General features: G+C 37.5%; 1 protein-coding gene across 5 annotated transcripts; it reads left to right on the top strand.

Moving 5' to 3' along the window:
- Positions 1-7882: 7882 nt before the first annotated feature.
- On the top strand, positions 7883-23580 carry Gins4 (GINS complex subunit 4). Of its 5 annotated transcripts, none has more exons than XM_015506249.2 (8): positions 7883-7944; positions 8797-8911; positions 14302-14388; positions 15183-15296; positions 19186-19283; positions 19456-19544; positions 22499-22589; positions 22683-23580. In XM_015506249.2, the coding sequence occupies exons 2-8, from the start codon at positions 8816-8818 to the stop codon at positions 22777-22779; spliced, it is 672 nt and encodes a 223-aa protein (XP_015361735.1). In that variant the 5' UTR covers positions 7883-7944; positions 8797-8815; the 3' UTR covers positions 22780-23580. The 5 variants fall into 5 exon arrangements, with proteins under 5 accessions (XP_015361735.1, XP_015361731.1, XP_015361732.1 ...); XM_015506245.2 differs by having other exon boundaries at positions 7889-8091; XM_015506246.2 differs by having other exon boundaries at positions 7889-8091; positions 8811-8911.
- Positions 23581-23822: the final 242 nt, after the last annotated feature.

A 23822-nucleotide genomic window follows, 5' to 3' on the forward strand; every position in this document is an offset into this window, starting at 1 on the left:
AAATAATCATAACAATTATAATACAAATTCATCTCTGTAACTCTAATTAGGAAGTTTGGGACTTAACAAACATTTTTAAATCAATCTTACTGTATTTTGTCAGTTCAAGAAAACCATTACCTATACACAGATGAATCTGAATTGTGTTCTAAGTATTGACCCACAGGAAAAAATTTCTTTCAGCCACCTTTAATCTAAAGTGAAATGGCTCATTTCTATACTTAGGCAAAGTTCTCACAATGGTGCCCATATCTATGATACATTCACATGAAAAAAGGAAAGATGTAATTAAAAATAATGGAATTTTTACAGAGGGAAATTCTTGAGCAAGGCTACTCTTTAGCATTGTGTTAGGTTTTCATGACTGTGACAAAATACCTGATAAAATCAACTAAAAGGAAGAAAGGTTTATTTTTGGCTCATGGTTTCAGAGGTTTCAGCCAACGTTCACTTGCCTCCATCCATTTGAGGCTTTGGTGAGATAGAATATAGCAGAGAGAAGGTGATGGAGCAGAGATGCTCAATTTATGGCCTCAGTAGAAGGCGAGGCCAGGGAGCAGCTACAGACGTGATATAATCCCAAGGTCATGCTCCTGAGGATCCACTCCCTTTAACTAAATTCCATCTCCTGCAGTTTCCAGCACCTCCTGATAGTATATTTAGCTAAGAATCCATCAGTGGATTAATCTGTTGAATTAGAACCCTAATGATTCAATCATTTACCAAGAGCCCCACCTCAGAATATTGCTGCATTGAGGACAAAACCTTCAACATATGAGTTTCTGAAGGACATTCTAGATCCAAACATTAATAAGCATTTCCTTTGTCTATATTCAAACCTTTTCTTATGAATGTGTGTATATAGACCAACAATATGATGCAATTCAACACACACACACACTCACGCATGCGCACACACACTCACACACAGTGAGGACAGTGTATGCATTAAGCATCAAGCATTTAGAAATTCTGAGCTTGCCCTGTTTTTATTTGGACCTATGGACAATTCTCTGGAGTAAGTTATATTGACTAATAAACATGAAGACCTGCCTAGAACTTAATAATATGAGCTTTTTATCAAAGATGCCCATGAAATAAATTCTTTATAGAAAGTTCATTTTTCTTTTTGCTTAACTTTTTTTTTCATATTCACTTTTTATTTATTGGTGCATTATAATAATCTCTTTGCTTGAGTCTTATCCAGAAAATCATTAGGAAAATCATTTTACTCAGTCTGTTAAATGCTATGTTGGCCACAGTGTTTCAAAAGATAGACCTTTTTTTTTTTTTTTTTTGAGATGGTTCTCATGTTGATCAAGCTGGCTCCAACTCATGAGCCCCTGATCCTCCGGCTCAGCCTCCCAAGTAACTGAGACCACAGGTTTGCACCACCCTGCTCAGCTTAAAGTTTTCAAAAAAGGAAAATTCATAGTCATTGTATATTCTTACAACAAGCAAATGGCAGGACAGTTTTTGTTGCTGAGAGGCTAAATTTTAAGAAGAAAGAAATTCTTTCATATTTATAAGGGAGATCCAAACTTGACCTTGGCATCCTGAGTTTTCCAGCATCTTGGCCACACAAATGGGTATTGGGTTTTCTCATTGACCAGAAAAATACTTAAAAATTTACCAAACAAAAGTTTTCCTTATAAGGCTAAAAGGAAATATTCTAAGAGGACTTTTGGGTCATCCTTAAATACGTATTCTGCCCTCTTACATTCCTATCTTTAGTTCAAATCTTCATTCATTCAGAAAAACTGGCAGATTAAACTTCAACTAACACACTCCCAAAAGTTAGTGCTCCAGTAGTGAGACCAACAATGTGATGGAATTCAACAATAAGAAACAGCTGTTAACCCACTAGATAATGCCAGTGAAGATGGGAAAACAATAACAAAGGTCTGACCTTGTATTTGAAACTCATCTTTCTCTAGAAAACCTCACATTATTGTACAAGATATACATATTGCCTTATAAATTTGATTTAAAAGTTAGTTTCATTCCTATTAATTAATATTTCCATAGCTACCCACAAATATCTTGGCTGTTCTATTTGCTATGTCAATAATGGACATTGTGAAAGAAGATGAAGTAATTAAGTCTAAGAATTTCTAGAGTGGAATCAGGTGACTGAAAGGATTGCATGCATACCTGCTAAAGGTTAAGCCACAGACTGTTCCAATAGGCTTGGATAAACAATTGAACCTAGTTAAATAACCCATCACAAGAGGTTTTCAATTTAGAATTTCTGCCCAGTAAATGAACTGCCTCCAAAACCAGATTTTTGTGGAAAACCCTCATTAAAAACTTCTGCACGTCCCTTACAGGACGCTATTCAAAAATGTCCTGATTCAGTATACCCAAATCGCAATTCTTTGCTTTCGAAATAAATATACCAAATAACTGAACACAATGTTTTGCCCCTTGGTGAATATAAAGCCAACAAGAACAACCAGTAATAAGAGTGAAGAGGAGTTTATTACTTATACAAGTAAGGAGGATACTAGGGATAATCACCAAAGAAGTATCTCCCCAAATACATGGGCAATGGAATTTTATCAGGGAAACTAATGCATGTTCCATGAGTTATAATGAGATTACAATTAGCAATTTTTTTACTCTAGTCACCTAGAAGAATGACTCAGAATCACTCAGAGGATTTTTTTTTTTTTTTTTGGACTGGTCATGTGTTTTTCTCTGGAGGGACTTCCCTGAAACAAAAATTTGAGCACACATATAACCCCAGCTACTCGGGAGGCTAAGGTAGAGAAATTGCAAGTTCCCAGACCAGCCTGCACAATTTAAGAGACCTTGTCTCAAAAACTAAAAAAAAAATATATATATAAGAGTTGGGGGTAGGATTTATAGTTCAGTGGTAGGATTTATAGTTCAGTGGTAGAATGCCCCTGGGTTCAATCGCTAGTACCTGAAAGAATAAAATAAAATAAAGGAATGTTAGCAGTCCCTTTTTTAGGGTAGCAACATGCCCCCCTCCCAAGCATAGGAACTTGTCCCTTAAAAGTTCTTGCCTAGCATCTGTGTTCATACCCCTCTTTCTCTCGCTCTTTCTTTTTCCCCCTCTTAACTCTGTTACTGTCTTCATTGAGAAGGATCTGGAAATTGTATTGACCTGTTACTTTCTTCAACTTTATAAGATCCTCCTTTTCCACATCAACTTTAGACAGAGGCTTTTTCCTTCTTCTGCCACGTTTGTAACTTCATATTATACTCATCTGATTTCATCTTAGGGTGTTCATCTTCCTCTTTCAATCATCAGAGCTTGCCTACAAATTCTGCCCTGCAGCTACATTTATCGCCATCAGACCTCCTCCTCCTGCTTTCATAACCTATGTCATTCTCTCTTATACATGTTCATTTTAATAAATGGCAATACATTTTTTTATTCTTTTTAAAAATTTATTCTAATTAGTTATACATGACAGTAGAATGCATTTTGACACACGATACATACATGCAGTATATCTTCTCATTCTTCTGGTTCTCTCTTCTTCATACATAATGTAGAATTACACTGGCTGTGTAATCATATTTGCACATAGGTTAATAATGTCTGATTCATTCCACTATCATTCCTACCCCCATACCACCTTCTCTCCCTTCACTCCCCTCCATCTAATCCAAAGTACCTCTCTTCTTCCATAGTGCTCCCCCATTGCAAGTTAGTATCTACATATCAGAGAAAACATTTGGCTTTTGCTTCTTTGGGATTGGCTTGTTTCACTTAGCATGATATTCTCCAGTTCCATCCACTAACCAGCAAATACTGTAATTTAATTCTTCTTTAAGGCTGAGTAATATTCCATTGTGTATGTATACCACATTTTCCTTATCCATGCATCTGTCAAAGGGTACCTAGGTTTGTTCCATAGTTTAGATATTGTGAATTCAGCTGCTATAAACATTGATATGGTTGCATCACTGCAATATGCTGATTTTAAGTCCTTTGGGTATAACTGAGGAGTGGGGTAACTGTGTCAAATGGTTCCATTCCAATTTTTCTGAGGAATCTCCATACTGCTTTCCATAGTGGTTACACCAATTTGCAGTCCCGTAGCAATGTATGAGTGTACCTTTTACCCACATCCTCACCAATATTTATAGTTGCTTGTATCCTTGATAATTGCCATTCTGACTGGAATGGGATGGAATCTCAGTGTAGTTTTCATTTGCATTTCTGTAATGGCTAGAGATGTTGAACATCTTTTCATATATTTGTTGATAGATTGTATTCTTTCTTCTGTGAAGTGTCTGTTCAGATCTTTAGCCCATTTATTTATTGAGTTATTTGGTTTTTTATGTTAAGTTTTTTGAGTTCTTTATATATTCTAAAGATTAATGCTTTATCTGAGGTACAGGTGGCAAAGATTTTCTCCCATTCTATAGGCTCTCTCTTCACATTATTGATTGTTTCTTTTTCTATGAAGAAGCTTTTTAGTTTAAATCCATCCCATTTATTGATTCTTGACTTTATTTCTTGGACTTTAGAAGTCTTGTTAAGGAAGTCAGTTTCTAAGATGAGAAAGTGGAGATTTGGGCCTACTTTTTCTCTTATTAGTTCTCTGTTCTAGTACCTAAGTTCTACTACCTAAGTCTTTGATCCACTTTGAGTTGATTTTTGTGCAGGGTGAGAGGGGTTTAATTTCATTTTGCTACATGTGAATTTCCAGTTTTCTTAGCACCATTTGTTGAAGAGACTATCTTTTCTCCAATGTATGTTTTTGGTGCTTTTGTCTAGTATGAGATAACTGTATTTATGTGGGTTTGTCTCTGTGTCCTCTATTCTGTACCACTGGTCTACATGTCTGTTTTGATGCCACTACCATGCTGTTTTTGTTATTAAAACTCTGTAGTATAATTTAAGTTCTGGTATTGTGATGCTTCCTGTTTCATTCTTCTTGCTAAGGATTGCTTTGGTTATTCTAGGTCTCTTATTCTTACAAATGAATTTCATGATTGCGTTTTCTAGTTCTATGAAGAATGTCATTGGGATTTTAATAGGAATTAAATCTGTATAATGCTTTTGTTAGTATAGCCATTTGACAATATTAATTCTGCCTATCCAAGAGCATGGGAGATCTTTCCATCTTCTAAAGTCTTCTTCAATTTTTTTCTTTAGTGTTCTATAGTTTTCATTGTAGGGATCTTTCACCTCTTTTCTTAGATTGATTCCCAAGTAGTTTATTTAATTTTTTTGAGGCTATTGTGAATGGGGTAGTTTTCTTAATTTCTCATTCAGTGGATTCATCACTGATATATAGGAATGCATTTGATTTATGGGTGTTAATTTTATATTCTGCTACTTTACTGAATTCATTTATTAGTTCTCAAAGTTTTCTGGTGGAATTTTGGGCTCTTCTAAATATAGAATCAATCATGTTGTAGGCAAATATTGATAGTTTGAGTTCTTCTTTTCCAATTAATATCCCTTTAATTTCTTTCTTCTGTCCAAGTGCTCTGGCTAGAATTTCAAGGATAATGTTGAATAGAAGTGGTGAAAGAGGGAATCTTTGTTCCAGTTCTTAGAGTAAAAGCTTTAAATTTTCACCATTTAGAATGATGTTGGCCTTCAGTTTAGCATCTATAGCTTTTACAATGTTGAGGTACGTTATGGAGATCTATTTTATGGTTATGCGCTTATGTCTAAAAAATTGACACTGAGTACCCATCAACCAGATATTCCTGGTTTTTCTCCTAATATATAATGTAACATAAAGATATGTCTTTTCCCACACCCTCCTAAACTTCATAGTGCCACTTGACCAAGAGTTTCACCAAAGTCTATGCAGTTTCCCTGTAGCTGTCTATGTTCTCTTTCTTTCTTTCCATTTCTTTAAAGGCTTATTTACATAATAGATAGAGTAGCCAGACTTCTCTGCAAACTTATTTTATCTGGTGAATTTAAGCTGAAGTCAAGGATCTTAGATGTGAAAGGGGTCCTCCCAATGTTTTGGTCTTCCTCTGCCTTCAGGCATACACATATTTTCTCACTTGATAGACGATGCAACAGAAGCCCAGAGGAGTGATTTGTTTAAGTCATACTTCTGTTAAATAAAGAAGCAGAAGATGGACTCCCGAGAATCAGTGGGAGATTGGAGAATGCAGCCGATTCCAGAGAAGTGAGGTCTGAGAAATTGGCACTTGTATAGAGAAGTTACCTGTGCTTAAATTCAAATTTGTAACACTTAAGGAATGTTAATAAAAAGAATTGAAAATGTTTGTGTTAATGATATTTATGGAAGAATGGAATTATGATCAAAGACCAGTGTTCTAGTCATCTAATGCTCTGTAACAAACCACTCAAAAATATAGGACCTTGGAACTACATTTATTTTGCTTGCAAATTTGCAATCTGGGCAGAGTTTGGCTGAGATAGCTTGTCTCTGCACCCCTCCATGTTAGCTGGAATATTTTCAAGTCTGAAAGGTAGAATCATCTGAAGGCTCAGTCAACTCAAACATCTGGAGAATGGAATTGCTGGGGTTGCTGGGCGTCTGGGCTATAGATTCTCTGTCTCTCTCTCTCTCTCTCTCTCTCTCTCTCTCTCTCTCTCACTTCTCCACAGGGGCTCTCCAGCAAAGCAGCTCTAGAGTAGCCAGACTTGCTCCCCAGTGACTCAAGAAAAAAAAGCTGGGTTGAAATTGCATGGCCTCTTATGACTTAGTCATAGAAACCACGCAACATCACTTCTGCCAAAGGATCCTGGTCAAAGCAATTGCAAAGGTTTTCCCATAGTTAAAAGGCAAAAACAGGGCTGGGGGTATAGCTCAGTAGTGGAGTACTTGCCTAGTAGATGTGAGGGCCTGCGTTCAATCCCCAGCACCACAAGAAAAAGAAAAAAAGACAAGAACATAGACTCCCTACCTCTTGATGGAGACGTATCAATGTCACACTGTAAGAAGGGCTTGTGGGAGAGATCTATATCAGAGAAGCTATCTTTGGAAAATTCAATTTGCCACAACTGAAAACTGCTGTGTTGTAAAATCACTGAAACAAACGAACCTTTAAAAAGCCATCTACCTGTCATTCACAAAACACATTCTGTAAGACACAGTGCAAACAGTCCCCTTCTCTTGGAAATCCTTCTTCCACAGCACCATGTATATATGCCTACTCTCTCACCTGCCATATTCTATTGTGATGTTTATAATATGATTGTAATCAGGCAGACACTATCAATTTGTCAATCAGTCAACCTTTTTTTCTAGCTAATCAATATGACATAGGAAAATTCCCAAAGAGTCTTCAGATTGATGGGAAAGAGAGCCATCTAGGGAAGCCAGAAGCTATGCACAGGAAATAAAAGCAGAGAGAAAAGCATCAATTCTGACAAAAAACACTGACATCACACGAAGGAAAAAAATATACAGTACTATCCTTCTTTTCCCCTACATGTCAACAAAATCAGTCACGCAGCTGAGATGAAAGCATTATCTAAAGCAATGCTTCTCAAACCTCACCTGGATCTGAATCACCTGGAGGATCTGGAAAAACGCCCCATAGTTTCTGATTCAGTAAGTTTGTGGAGCCTGAGAACCTGCGTTTCTCAAAGGTTCCCAGCTGTTGCTGGCCGTCTTGCGTCACTAGCCTAAAAATCTGGGTTCAAGAACCATTAGGGTAAAGTTTTAGAAAAACAAGTACTCATCACAGCTAAAGCCCTGGCAAAGACTAAGGAGCCCAAAGCACTGCGTCGCCTCTGGGCGACCCTTGGGTTTGTCCTCCAGGACTGCGGACCAGAGAGTCAGCCTCCGTCAGGGCTCTTAGAGTTTGAGCGAATCCTCGCCCCGCCCTCCTGTGGGCGGGGACATGGAATGCCTGTCTCTTTTCTCCGCGCCATGATTGGTTAGCGCCGCCCGTGCGTGCTGACGTTTTGTCTGGGCGGAAAGTTTCTGAAGGTGGCGCGGGAGCTGGGAAGCTTCTTGGGTACGTCCCGCGAAGGCCTCAAACGATTCGTTCTACTGCCTTTAGGTTTCCGGGTGCTACTTGGGAGACCCCCAGCTGCTTCCCCACGATCTTCGCGTTCCGACCTCCTGCTTCTCTGGAGTGTCTGCTTCCTGAGTCCCCGAGTGGGTATGCGAGTGGGACCTCTGTGTATGTGTTGGGGGAGGGGATGGCCTGTACTGGTGACACCGAGAAAAGTGAGGAAGGAATATGTTCTCAGTTTCCTTGGGGCGCCGGGGGAGTTATCTCCGCTTCACCATCCTCTCTCTTAAGGGGTCACCGACTAGTCTCATGTCGCTGCACCTTGTGCCTCTGGGAAATTTTACAGATGTGGAAACTAAAGCTTAGGCATTGATTCTCCAACATGTTTAAGTGCGGGCTGCGAGTCAAGCACTGTGCTGATTGCACAAGCTGTACAGGTGATTGTATACCCAGTGCTTGGAAGTGCCAGGCACTGGACAGATGCGGATTCCTACTTGAACTAAAATGAATACAACCGCGGAGGCAAAGGACCACTAAAGGGAAGACCAAAGAATAATTATCATTTAGTGTGAAAGGTGTTTAATTCAAGGTATACATAGTGGAAGCAGTTTTAAGGGAGACCTCTTTGAGAAACTGATACCTAAGATTTGAAGAAAGAGGCAAGATATTAAAAAGTCAGTGTGAGATCCCTAGCCACCTCCAGTGGGCTCCTACAAATCCCATAAATTTTTCTCATCTTCAGATACCTAGTAGCCTATTCTTGCAAATGGAAAACACCTTTCCATTGGTTCTTTTAGTGTTATTGTTTTAGTGTTATTTTAATGTATTTTTTTTTTTTTTTGGTGTTACTAGATTTCTTGTTTCAGAGAGGATGGCAGAGGAACTGGATCTAACAGAACAAGACTCTGATGGGGGTAGTGAAGAGGTGGTCCTAACTCCTGCAGAGCTCATTGAAAGGCTGGAGCAGGTAAGCATTTCAAACAGAATCTCTTTGTTCCAATTTTAGGTTTTAAAATTAGATCAACTGTCCAAGTGTCACTGATTAGAAATATGAGGAAATGGAATTCTTACACAAAAATAGAAAGTAGAGGACATCCTCTGTTAGAAATCTCATAATATCAAGGGATATTCAAGGGAGGTTATTAGGGGACATCTTTGGGTATGTTTCATAGAACATTTCACACAGCAAAGATCTACTTAGTATTTACAGGGACTGCAGAAGTGTACTTTAGACTTTTAAATTCTGCACCTAAGTCACTTGAAATACCTCTCCTTTCCCTGAAGAATGAGTTAGCCAGAAAATGCTGAAATACCTTCTTTAAGGAAAAAAATGGTCATATTCTTTCTTTTCCTCCCATATATTTTCTTGAGTCATACTCTGTAGTTCAACTCTTTAAAATAATTTGAGTTATTTCTTTCTAATTAAATGTTAATGATTTATTGAGTATTTTCTGTGTGCTAGTAACTGTATTAAGTTCTTTACAAAGATCTTCTCATGAGCCTCTGGTAGTTTAGGAGTTCTGGTAGTTAGGAGTTAAATCCCTTCATGCTGTTAGTCTATTATGTGCCCTTAAGCAAGTTATATAGCTTGTCTCATAGAGATGATAATAGTAACTACTTCATAGAGTCATTGTAATGATTAACTGTTTACATATTGTCTGATACATAAAAAACCCTCACTGAATTGTAGCTCTTAGTAACTGTATTCCTTACCCTTTGTGGCAAGTATTATTATCTCCATTTCACAGATGTGGAAACTAAAGCTTAGAGATGTGAAGTACTTTAAGCAAGGTCACACAGTAAGACCACAGCTAAGACAAGAACTCAGATCTCTCTGACTCGAAAACATGGTAGGGATTGAACTCTGGGCCTTATACATGCTAAGCACATACTCAACCAGTGAGCTACACCAGTGGTCCCAACCTGTGTTGTGTATTCACTGCACTTTCTGCCTTACTCTTGCCCTCTCTCTTTAACTGTCTTTCCAGAACTCTCTCATGTTTAAAAATTTAGTATTCTTCATTCTTTCCTGCCGTATCATGAGTGACAAGCTGTATGTATGACTCTGGGGATTAAATCCAGGACTTTACACATGTTAGGCCAGGGCTCTACCACTAACCTACATCCTTGGCCATTTGCAGGGATTCTTAAAAATCTGGGTTTTCTGTTTTTTGTTTTGTTTTGTTTGTTTTGTTTTGTGGTGCTGGGGATTAAACCCAGGTCCTTGTGCATGCAAGGCAAGCATTCTAACAACTGAACTATATTCCTAGCCCCTTAGTCTGTTTTTATGTCACAGAACATTTTGAGAGACCAGTAAAAATAATATGTATATTTATAAAATATAAAAATATATATATGCACATAGATATGTGCCTATGCAGAATTTTGCACATTATTTCAGGGGTTTTCATTCAGAATAAGAAATCAGAATGGCCAATAAGCATATGAAAAAAATTGTTCAAGCTTTTTAGTAATCAGAAAAATGGAAATTATGGGGCTGGGTTTGTAGCTCAGTGGTAGAGCACTTGCCTTGTACGCATGAGGCCTTGGGTTCAATCGTCAGCACCACATAAAAATAAACAAATAAAAATAAAGATATTGTGTCCATCTCAACTAAAAAAAATATTTAAAAAAATGAAAATTAAAATCACAATCAGAGATCATTTCATACCAGTCAGATTGGCAGAAATGAAAAAAGGTACAACCATTTGTTAGAGTTCACATGCTCACAAAACTATTGTTTAAGGCAAAGCTTGTTATCTTTGGTAATGCCATTTGTACAGTAATATGCTACAAGTACCTCACAGTGTTGATCCTTCCACCCTTGGACAGCCAGAGCCCTAGGCTACATGCTCTTTTTGGTAAACTCTGGCAGGAATTTAGAATAATTTGCAACCTATGTACTTCAGTGGAGGTGCAAACTGGTACAATCTCTTTGGAAAATAATTTGTTATTGTCTAGTAAAGTTGAAGATGCAAATTCCTTGTGGCCCAATAACTCTTCCAGGTATGTACCTAGAAAAAGCTTCCACATGTACACTAGGAGATGTGCACAGTATGTTCATAGTATTGTTTACAATGGTTAAAAATGAAAATAGCCCAGATATTCATCAACAAAACAACTGGTAAAAAATTGCACATTGGGAAAAAAGTAAACAATAATGAAAAAGAGTAAAAGACCTTCTGCAGGACTGGGGGTATAGCTCAGTGGTTTAGCACTTCCTGGCATGTGTGAGGCCTTGAGTTCAGTCCCCAGGATCACAATAAATAAATAAGTAAATAAATAGTTCATCATCTGGGAAACCTTAAAAAAAAAAAAAAGAGCTTCTGCAATAGTATGGATAACTCTCAGGAAAATAACTTAGAACAATAAAATACAAGTTGCATGGGCTGGAGTATACCCTAGTTGTAGAGCACTTGTCTGGTGTGCATGATGTCCAGGGTTCTACCTCCAGCACTGGGAAAAAAAGGGAGGGAGGAGGAAAATACCAGTTGCAGAAGAAACCATTTGTTTAGAGTTCACATGCTCACAAAACTATTGTTTAAGGCAAAGCTTGTTATCTTGGGTAATGCCATTTGTACAGTAATATGCTACAAGTACCTCACAGTATTGATCCTTCCACCCTTGGACAGCCAGAGCCCTAGGCTGCATGCTCTTTTTGGTGTCCTTAGGGACTCCTTGGAAAGCAGCCTGAGGATAGCAGGATCTGACAGCACAGCTACAACTTGGCAGTGCATATGAGTTGTATCTTTTTGCTTGATGTTCTCTTGCAGTGCCCCAAGTGCTGCCAAGGAGGTGATCCACAACCTGAACTGCTGCTGCTACTGTAGCAAATAGAAGCACTTGTGCTGTGTAGCACAGTCTAAAAGAACAATCTGATGGGGCCACTGATGAACATAGCTCTAGGAACATATATGGCATACTGATGAATGCCTGTAAACAGTGGTTTAAAAGGTGTTGCCTACAGTGCAGTGTTTCTCCTTTTAATGATTTTATGAGTTTGCTAGGACTACATAACAGAGGTTGGATGGCTTAACCAACAGAACTCTATCTTCTCAACTCTGAATGCTAAGATTAAGATACCAGGATGGTTGGTTTCTTCTGAGGCCTTTCTGCTAGGCTTGAAGATGACTCTCATGTCTTCACATAGTCTTGTAGGTTACTCTCATGTCTCCCTTTTGTGTGTGTCTGTGATAAAATTTTCTGTTCTTTTTTTTTTTTTTTGAAGAGCTATATGTTTATTCCATTATAAACATCATGCAATATATACATAAAAGTTTGTTGCATAAATATTTATATTTTTTTATTTTATCCATTTAAATTAAAAAAGCACAAAAATTGAAACAGGCTTGTTGTTGCTATTTGCTAAATTCATAACATACATAAATACCAAAAAATATTTGAACTTAAATTCACTGGTAAACTTTTTTTAAAGTGGTCTACCTTGTTGCTTTACAAAAGTTTGTCTTATATCACAAATTTTCTATTCTTACAAGGATACCAGTCTAACTGGATTAGAGCCCATCCTAAGGACATCATTTTAATTTAATTACTTTTTTAAAAGACCCTGTCTCCAAACACAGTCATATTCTAAGGTATTAGGAGTTAGAAATTCAACATATGGATTTTCATTTCTGATGATTTTGTTTGATTTGCAGTTCTGGGGATCCAACCCAGGGTGTCATGCATGCTAGGCCAGACCTCTACCATAGAGCTATACTCCAGACAACATATGATTTTTGGAGGGGGACACAGTTCAACCATAATGATGATAAACAGGCTGTTAAAAATTCTGCTCAGGGTTGTGTGTGTGTACCTCAGTAGTAGAGCACTTGCCTAGCATGTACGAGGCCCTGGGTTTTGATTCTCATCACCAGAAAAAAAAAAGAAAAAAAAAAATTGGCAGCAGGGGCAGAGTAGGAACCAGATATAGCCACTGTAAACATAGAACCTGATTATTTTTTAAAAGACCATGAATTCAAACACAAGTTTTTCACTATAAACTTTGGAAAGATTTTATTTAAAAATTTTATACTAATAGAAAAATTTCTCTAATGATGATATTATCATAATTTCACAATATAACTGAAAGATCTCCCCAAATTCACTTTATTTTACCCCAGAGTGCTATACAAGGATTATCACTTTCTTCCAATGTGCTTTTATTAAAAGGCTGGGAAGAACATGTATTGATGCAAACAAATGTAGTGAAACTATAAAAAAGATTAAGTGCTAAATGTCAGCTAATGATTATCTTTAAGGAAATAATCATCACACACAATGACTTTTAAAATAATGACACTATTCTTTAATAAAGTTATATACACACAAATGTTGATATCATTTTTCTTTGTGTTAAATATTTCTTTTCTGAGGGGGTACCAGTAGTGCAGTGTTAATATATTTGCTTCACATGCACAAGGTCCTGTGTTCAATCCTCAGCGCATGTGCGTGTACACACACACACACACACACACACACAAAATTATATAGCTACAAAACTTACAGAAGCTCAAGCACTTGAAAAAAATTTATTACTGTAGCAATACCCAGCATTTAATAATGTGTTGTAATGATGGTAATTGGGGAAGCAGAGACTCAAGGACATCAGAAAAAATAGGTTGAGTCTGGTTGACATGTAATTCTGAGCTATGCTAAAACTCAATTTCCTGTAATTGAAAGATAAGTATAGCTTTCCTTGGTCACTTATGTATATTTCAGTTCTCCAAGCCTTGGTAATCTGCAAAATGTACCAAGCAGCTGGTTCTGAGTCATAAATTAAACACACTTATCCTCATGCTTTAAAACCTTAATAAATGAGTTATCCATTTCTATTGTGATCCTTTCTACTTTGGAGCTATTAGTATTATATCCACTTCCTCTCAGATATTATAATGATGAGTGAAAAGTATTTGTAAAGTGCACAGAGCTTTAGGAATGAAGAGGTGTAGATTCACATAAGGTTACTTGTCTCTTAAAATAGGTGACAGTCAGTGCCCCCTGGTGGGAGAAGTAGCTGGTAAAGAAGTAGAAATGTGTTAATGTTACTTGATGACAGTACTGCTGGAACACCAGGTGGCGTTACTCTCATCAAAACTTATACTGACAACTGAAGTGAACTGATTTTTTTGTTATTTTAATAAAAGGTTGTAAGCACAGCCTTCCCACTAAAAGAAAACATAAAAGAGCCATCCTTTAACATACTTTGTCTTCAGAGCATTTCTAATATTTCCAACTAATATGCAAATAGCTTTCTTTGTTTGTGACATCTGTGATTTTCATGATCTATGATCTGACCCACTGGATTATTTTTCTCCATTGTAAATGACCCTCACATTTCTCTACATTGTTTTTTAGGCTTGGATGAATGAAAAGTTTGCCCCTGAACTGCTAGAAAGCAAGTCTGAAATTGTAGAATGTGTCATAGAACAACTAGATCACATGGTAAGAATTGCTTGTCTCTGGGTTACAAAGGATGAGAAAATTAAAACGTAGTGAGAGATTGTAGTCTGATTTAAAAAAAAAAAAAAAACCTGTTCTGTTGGCTATATTAGAGTTGGTTACTTATATTTACAAAACATGAAAGTTCCTGTCAGCATCCTATGAAAGGTCTAAAGACCTGTCATTGCTGATCCCACATTTCCACATGAGAAGAGTTGACCAGAGCGGGCTGTTACCCACTTCCATCAGGCTCTTCTATTTTCCACAATCCCTGACTACCCTCCTTGCTCATTTCCCTTACCTGCCTGACCTCTACAACCATTTTGAGTTTATGCTGCTTGGCTTAGGTGATCTGGGTTTAAGTATTATCAACTTCAGAGTAGTTTTAAAATGTGATTATTCTACAGTTTCTCAACTGATATTTATACTGCTTTATAAAGCTTTTAGGCATTCCTTCTATGTGCTGTAAAATTTCCTTTGTGATTATATTGGAGTTCAGAGCCTTTGTGGCTGGCCATATTCAGATTCTATTCAAATGGTTACTTTCTAAAAGTAATTAAGTATTGATTAAACTATATATATCAAGACTGTAGTCATATATTATTTGTATAATTAAAAGATTATGCATGAGGCCTTGAGTTCAATTTCTATCACCCCTCAAAAAACTTGAAAATAAGAACTCATGTATAAGAGTTTTTTGTTTTCCTTTGTCTTTGGGTCCTCAACTTTGCCGGTGTTGATGGTTCTTAGTCTTTGAACATTATGTTTTAAATAAACTTTAGTTCTTCCTTTAACAGGAAGAAAATCTCAAGAGAGCCAAAAAGGGGGATCTGAAGGTCAGTATCCATCGAATGGAGATGGAGAGGATCCGCTATGTCCTCAGCAGCTACTTGCGGTGTCGACTCATGAAGGTTTGACATAGAGATACCTGTAGGCATTAAGGCAATAAAGTTTATAATAAAGGCCCCAGGGAGAATTAGGACAGGGCCTGAGAGTGTCCAGAGCCTGAAGATGCTATTAAGAGCCCAACATCAAAGTAGCCAAAGAATAAGGAAGGCAAGAGATTGTTCTGGGAAATATAGCTGAAACATTGGATGTACAACCCAGGGACAGTATATATATTTTCTAGTCTGTTTATTGATATGTGGATGATGCCCCATGGAGTTACAATGAGGGAGTAATAATGATAGAGTGGTTCTCATTGTTTGAATAGGAAATACTGCCTAGAGAAAACTAGTTTTAAAATTTTTTTACATCTATCAAATGGACCATGAAAGCTTGGCATTCTACTATAGCTCTATAGTCATCTAACTTATAAAAATGAAATTATGAATATTATTTTGTATGATGTATTTTTTAGCCCTTGGAAATTCTTACTTTCTTGAGATTTCTTCTTGTTTCCATTTGTCTAGTTATTAGAAATCAATACATTCTCTTTTCTACATACTCACAATACATGTGAGTGTTTCAGATATCTGAAGACAGCCCACAAATCTCATCCAAGTCTTATCTTGGTTAACCAGTTCAACCATTTGAATCCATTTACTCTCCTGGTCTCTTCTCTAAAAAGGTTCATATTTCTCAAATTATACTACATGGAACTAAATAAAATATCCCAGTTGAAATTTGGCCACTTTTGTTAAATAGGATGATCACTTCTGTTACTCTGGACATTGAACTTATTGTAGTACCACCACCCATTGTCACATTAGCACATTTGACAGAGACATCATGCAAAGCTCATTCCACACTTATTTAACCCCTTCAAAAATGTTTAAGTTATAATCACCCCTTAGTCACCATCCTGTCTTTATATGGCTTGGGTTTTGACTCTCAAATGTAAGATTTTGATACTTATTCTTCTTAAAATTTACCTTAATCATACAGGCAGTTTCCCTAGTCTCTGGATTCTGACCTTATCACCTAATATATTAGCCATCTCTTAACACTTTATGTCATCAGCAATTTTTATGTATATTCATAAAAAATATCATTCATTAATAAGACTGAGCCAATGTAAGAGTATTTCACCAGAGATTTTACAAAACTCTCTGTTTTGTAAACTCCATACATATATTGACATCTATCCATTGAACCAATTTTTTTTTTCTTTTTTGTGTGCGTGTGTGGTACTGGGGATTGAACCCCGCTGGGGCCTTGTGCATGTGAGGCAAGCACTCTACTAACTGAGCTATATTCCCAGCCTGGAATCAATATTCTGTATTCAACCATTTGTGAACCTCCCAATTTATACTATCACTCCAACCCCAGGTTCGTAATTTGTGTATAAGGGTATCACAAAGACATTAGTAGATAATTTTAAAAGTATATATGTTACCAGGCATGGTGGCTCACACCTGTACCCCAGCATCTTGAGAGCTGAGGCAAGAGGATCAAATTTGAGGCCAATCTCAGTAATGTAGATCCTGTCTCAAAAAATAGAAAGGAATGGGGATGTTAGCTTAGTGATAGAAATCTCCTGGGTTCAATCCCTAGTACTATATAGATAGATAGATAGGCAGGAATGCATAGATAGGGAGGTAGATGGACAGGGAGGCAGATGTGCCTCCCACTCCCAACTAGTCCACTTACCCCTTTTTCTCCCTATTTTAGTCAGGTAAATCATCTTCATGTTAACTACATCTTTTTGATTTCATAAGCCTTTTAAAATCATCCATTCTCAGGCTAGTGATGTACCTCAGTGGTAAGCATGTGTGAGGCCCTAGGTTCAATCTCCACTGTGACAAAGACAAATAAGTCTCTCTAAAATTATCCATCTTAATATAGTGCCATTTATCAATGAGAAGGCCACTAGTTCATATGTGAAGATGCAGCACCTTTCCATTTTTGAAAAATCAGGAAATTTTCCTATCTCCAATCTTTCACAGCGCCTTTTGATTTTAGTGATTCTTCTAAGATCATGAAACTACACATATTTTAGTACATTAAGTGATGTGGTAGAAATTTACATATGACAGAAAAGGTTTTATAAGCATAAACTCCATACATATGTTAATTTGTTAATTTATCCCAGAACATAATTGGTCTAAGCCAAAAGACTTTTACTATCCTTTAAAAACAGTTAAGTGCTACTTTCTCTTGGCCTTTATTTCCTGCTTACCACTGTCAATTTCCTACTTCCAAAGAACATTTCCTTTGACAAAAATAACAGCACAAACCACAGGCCAGTCCTTTTCCAGTTCTTGGATATACACCATTTTGTAGCTTTTAGCTTTTTGGTTTGTTTGGTTGTAAGATGTTTGTTTGTTTTTCTTAGCATTTTTTTTTTCAAGCCTTACTTCATTTCTGGTTTTAGTCTTATAATTAAATGTTGTTATGTCTACTTGTGTATTCTGTATACATCTTTACAGTATTTGTATTTCAGCTCATAGAACACTCTGTGCAGTTATATTAAAATGTTAAGTCATACCTTTTCTTCTTTGACATCATTTACAATTGTATTTTCAGGTTTTCTTTTATGAAAGCCTCCCATTTCTCTTTAACTGTCTTCTTTTTTAGAGCCTTTATCTTTCCTCAAATTTTTGGAAACCTCCCTTCTTAAAATCCAGAGCATAAGTCTTATTAGAAAATATATCAGTTATCCCCAAACCAATAGCCAAAACCATGAAAAAATAAAGGAAGCGTAGTACTTGGTTTTAAGACATATGATAAAGCCACAGTAATTGTGACAGTCTGTATTGGTGAACCTATGGAACAACAGATCAGTGGATGGAGTAGAGCCAATAAGTATATGAATAATCAATTGATTTTTTGATAAAGGTGTAAAAGAAATTCAGTAATTTACATTTCTAAACAAATGGTGTTGGAATAATTGGATGTCCACATGCAAAAAGTCAGCTTTCATACCTTATGTAAAAGTTGTCTTGAAATTAAATATATATATATATATGTGTAAAAGTATAAATTTTGGGGGGGGTTACTGGGAATTGAACTCAAGAGCACGAAACCACTGAGCCACATCCCTAGCCCTGTTTTGTATTTTATTTAGAGACAGGGTCTCACTGAGTTGCTAGCACCTCACCATTGCTGAGGCTGGCTTTGAACTTGTGAACTTACTGCCTTAGCCTCCTGAGCCACTGAGATTACAGGCTTGTGCCACCATGCCCTGCTAAAAGTAGAAATCTTTAAGAAGAAAGCATGGTGGAAAATCTATATTACCTTGGGGTTGGCAAAGAATTTTTAGATATGACACCAAAGGAACATCTCAAAAAAAAAAAAGATAATTTAGATTTCATCCAAATTTAAAACATTTATTCTGCAAAAGAAACCAATAAGATAAAGAAAAAATAAGCTATAGACTGGAAGAAAATATTTGCAAATCATAGAAGTGACAATGTATCCAGAACATACAAAGAACTCTAAAATATCAAGGAAGCAACCATGCAGTGAAAAAATGGCAAATTATTTGAGCATATATTTCATCAAGCAAAACATTTAAGTGGCAAATGATTATGTGAAAAGGTGCTCAGCATCATTAGCCATTAAAGAATGTAAATTAAAACCACAATGATGTACACTGACTAGAATGAATAATAAAACAAACAACAACAACAAAAAGGAGTTTTAACCATGAAAACTTGCCATTTTGTAAAGTTTTTCCTTTTGTTTATGAGTGTTGGGGTTTGAACTAGGACCTGGTACATGCCAGGCAAGCTCTCTACCACTGAGCTACATCCTCAGCCCCTTATCAGATTCTATCTCCAACTTCTTTCAGCAAGCAGATATATTTGACATTTGAATCCTAACAGATGTTTTCATGGTTTTTGTTTATCCTCACAGATAGAGAAGTTTTTTCCTCACATCCTTGAGAAGGAGAAAATGCGACCTGAGGGAGAGTCTTCCAGCCTTTCTCCAGAGGAGTTTGCCTTTGCCAAAGAGTGAGTGAGCAGGAAGCATGAAACTGCCTTTGTCTTCAGCTTGTAGGCACAAGTTTTGGTGGTTATCCCCACAGAGCCAGAGCCAGAGCCTCATCCATTGCTATCTGTCTGACAACCAGGGTGACTCCTACCAGTCATGTGTGCCACAGCAATTTGAATTTGTGTATTTCAGGTACATGGCTCACACAGAGGCCTATCTTAAAAATGTTGCCTTAAAGCACATGCCTCCCAACCTACAGAAGGTGGACCTCTTAAGGGCAGGTAAGCAAAACCTTGTCTTTCACCAAGGTCAAGGTGCCATAGTATACATCCTAAATAACCTCCAGGTGCCTGAGAGTAGAATCTTCAACTTCACTCTCACAAATTTGAAAAAATAAGTATGTAGATAAGCAGTAAAGAAAAGAAGGGTTCTGGTTTAAAAAACAAAACCAAAAAAAAAAAAAAAACAGGAAAAGGAAAACAGCCAGGGGAAAGGTGGCTTGGCCAAATCTCTGGCCCAAGCCCTCACACTGCCCCCTGAAGTCTGCTGAGCTGAGGAAGGAGAGTTAGGCACACTTAACCTTGGATGAAGCAGTTAGGCACCTCTGGCTTACAGGTGAAATCTAAATTCCTTAGTCTTTCCTAATCTGCTGTATCTGAGCAGGATCTTGTCAAGCAAAATTTCCAGATCCAATAAAAAAGTTCTCCCGGAGATTGGAATCCACCTTGTTCACAAGCTAAGCTTGGTGTACTATGGCCACAAGTGTGGCTAGGCCTTGGAAATCCATCTCTTCCCTGACCTGGCCTGGATCCTGCACAGGAATCTCTGTGGCAGTAGAATAGGATCTTAGTCCGAGCCACATAGTTCTGGAGGCTGGGAAGTCCAAAATCAAAGCACCAGCAGAATCAGTGTCTGGTGAGAACCTATCCCTCATGGTGGTGCTTTCTATGTTTCCTCACATGTTAGAAGGGAAGGGGCAAATAAAATAATCTCCTTTTTTTTTTTTTTTTTTTTTTAAAAAAAAAAAAAAAAAAAGCACTCACACATGCTAGGCAAGGTCTATACTCTGAGCTACACTGCCAGTCCAGTCCTCCCTCAGGCCTCATTTGTAAAGTTGTTAATATGGGTCTGGGGTGTAGCTCAGTGGAGTGAAGGCCCTGAATTCAGTCCTCAGCACTGAAAAAATTAGGGTCACTAATATCATTTTCTGTGTCCTAATCTCTTTATGTAAAGATGCCACTTAGACTGGATTAGGACCTACCCTAATGGCCTTGTTTAAATTTAATTACTTCCTTAAAAGCCTTATTTCCAGACATATCTTATTCTGAAGTACAAATATGGGAGAACACAATTTAGTCCATAACACCAGGAACAAGCCAAATCCATACCAGATTTGTTGAATTCTGGATTGGTCATTTTGCAAGCCTGCCCAAGGGAAACAAAAAGCCCCATGCATTTCCAGTTCCCTCCTTGGTCAGTCACGGTTATCTACACCTTGCAGGAACAGGAGTGGACCAAGGCAATATCCCCAATCATTTCCTGGTGCTATCTTATCCAGTTGATCACATCAGCTGAGAAACTGCTGATGGGCATGCATATGAATTCCTGGAACTGAATCTAGCCATTGTCCCCAGCACTTCTACTTCACACTGGTGAACGCTTCCTAAGATACACATTGCTTATGTTGGATCACTTTCAAGGACAAAAACCAGACTCTTGGAATCGAAGCTGCATGGCAGAACTAGCCTCCCCTGATAAAATCAGGGTCTTCCTTAATTAGTCTTCCTAAAGCCTCTGGAACATCTGGGCCCCAAGTACAGGGTAAGGGTAGACTTTTTGAAACCCAAGCTGTGTTTCTAAAATCAGAAACTCCCCAGTGGAGCCAAATTTACTCTGATGAAGTTGGAGTTTCTTTAATAGGCCCAGAGTTCTTAAGCAGCCCAAGGGACCCTCCTTAGAACTTTGGAGCTAGTTTTCCTGTAGATAAGGGAGCCAAGGGTAGTACAAAACCTAAGCAGGACTCTTAGAGTGGGAAAGTATCCTTAGCTTCTCTGGACCCTGCAGTTGATTGAGTCTTCTAGGTACAAATGGAACTCTAGGAGATGAGTAACTAAAGTGGATCAGCCCAGCTAGGACACTTATTGGAAATGTTGGCTAGTGATAGCAGGAGGGCAGCAGTTTCTTAACCTGTAACTGATCAATGAAAGACCACTTAGAAGACCTAACTTCCTTAGTCTAACATTCAAGACTGTCACCATATGACCCAAGCTTTTTAATCTCTCCTTTAAACACTCCCTCCTAAAACTTCCTGTATATTCCTTCCTTAGCTTTTGTTACATCCCACAATCCATTAATAATAATGGAAAAATCTAGAAATAAATAAGTCCTAAGTTTTAAATTGTGTGCCTTTTTGACTAGCATGATGAAATCTCACTTATCAAATCAACTGTCACACACCTCTTGTGTTCAAATAATCCTTACCTAGCAACCTAACACTGCCTCACAATGCCTAAGTCATTCCCCTCACTTTATGTTATCACCTAGGCATTATATCATCTCACAACCTTACAACAATAAAGGTAGATACAGTAGAATAAAATTTTGAAGCTGGGTATGGTGAGACTTCCCTGTAATCCTAGTCACTTGTGAGACTGAGGCAGAAGGATTGTGAGTTTGAGGCCAATGTAGGCAACTTAGCAAGACCCTGTCTCAAAATAAACTAAATGGGCAGGGGATATAGCTCAGTGATAAAACCAGGGTTTAATCCCTAGTACCCCCCCAAAGAGAAAAAATATATATATTTTAAAGGAGAGAGACCACATTCACATAACTTTCATTACAATATAATTGTTCTTGTATTATTGTTAATCTCTTACTGTGTCCAATTTATAAATTAAACTTTATTATACTTTATTTCTATACATATTATAGATATGTATAGTAAGAAATATATAATTTGGTACTGTTCACAGTTGCAGGCACCCATTGAGGGCCTTGGAATACATCCTTTTTGGATTAGGGGAGCCACTACCTAGAATAATTCCATACACATTGTAGATACTTAGTTACTGAATGAGTGTTGGCTATAAGGAGCCAGATCTCTCCTTGTGTCACCCTCCGACAGTGCTTTTCATCAGGGATCCCTGGGTGTTCAGTACCATTAACCCCAGTGACTTTTCCCAAATCAACCTTGTTAGCTACACATTTTCTGATTGCATTATTGTTTTTCCGGCAGTTCCAAAACCAGATCTAGATTCATATGTGTTTCTGAGAGTGAAAGAACGACAAGAAAACATACTGGTAGAACCAGAAACAGATGAGCAGAGGTGAGTGATATGTGTCTTTCTCAGTGGAAATACTCCTCGCAATGGAGAACCAGCTTAATCTCTGCAGCTAAAATTTTTTCCCTCCTTTTTCAGAGACTATGTGATTGACTTGGAAGAGGGTTCACAACACTTGATCCGATATAAAACCATTGCACCTCTCGTTGCTTCTGGAGCAGTACAACTCATTTAAAAATAAGCATGGAATCATAGGAAATATTAGAAACCTCTCATCACTTTGTGCCTAAGAACAATATCAAAATAGTTCTCCAAATAGACTTTTCTCAGCAATGCTGTGAATCACTTTGGCATTGAAATGAAGTCAAGGCAGGAGTCTTAATATTGCTCTAACGTCATCCTCATTTCCTGCCATTTTAGACAGTATCAGCAGATGGGGCCATTGCTCTGTTTATTCTGCAAACTAGGCAAATAAATATGCTGTCGCTTTGTGCACTTTTTTCTTTGTGGCTTTTTTGCAGTTGTTGTTCATAGCATATTCATAAAAAGGTATCACTACCTATGATCAGAGGGATGTATTTAGCCCTAATCTGATGACAGTAGGAGAGTTTGTTAAACCTTTCTGGTAAGAGAACTAAATAGATTAAAGAAAACAGCTGTGGTCTAATATGTCATTGGATTATGTGAACTAACCTTTGGAACCTCCAGTATTGAACTTAAAACCAATTTCTGTCATGCTTAACTGAAAATCACAACTAAACCAATAAGCCATTATTACATTTGAGGTTCATGGCAGAAGGAACCTCGGACCAGTTCTCAGCTAGTGGTTTCATGCAGTGTGATCTGGCTGTTGACCTGCAGCCCTTCCTGAGCCTCAGGCTGCTCTGCCAGGCCAGCCTTCAGCCATCTGGCCATTCTTGGCAAAGTGTCTGAGCAGAGCAGCATCAGCTGTCCCATAATGTGACTTTAGCAGTATCTTTTTTCTCCTTTACGTTCTTCCCTTTCTCCATGGAAATGAATAAAATGGACCTAATGTGAATGAAGAGTCTCACGGTGATACCTAAAGGCAGGAGATACAGACAACAAATGAATTACGACCTTGAAACATAATAAAAAGCAATCTGCATTCCAGTCTTTCTTGCTTAATGAAGTCAGCAGGTTTTCACTTACATAATATAGGCTGAGGAATAATCAGTAGAATATTGCTCTTATTTCCAAGAGAAATCAATAGGTAATAGCAAGGAAGCTTTTATGTGGATAAAAGCATTTGATATTCTT

This window comes from Marmota marmota, unplaced genomic scaffold, assembly GCF_001458135.2.
Source record: "Marmota marmota marmota unplaced genomic scaffold, marMar, whole genome shotgun sequence".
NCBI classification, from domain to species: Eukaryota; Metazoa; Chordata; class Mammalia; order Rodentia; family Sciuridae; genus Marmota; species Marmota marmota.

Coding starts and splice junctions, on each gene's coding strand:
- Gins4 (XM_015506249.2), top strand. CDS start 8,816: ATGGCAGAGGAACTGGATCTAACAGAACAAGACTCTGATGGGGGTAGT. Junction 19,284..19,455: donor GAGTTTGCCTTTGCCAAAGA/GTGAGTGAGCAG, acceptor TGTGTATTTCAG/GTACATGGCTCACACAGAGG. Junction 19,545..22,498: donor GGTGGACCTCTTAAGGGCAG/GTAAGCAAAACC, acceptor TTTTTCCGGCAG/TTCCAAAACCAGATCTAGAT.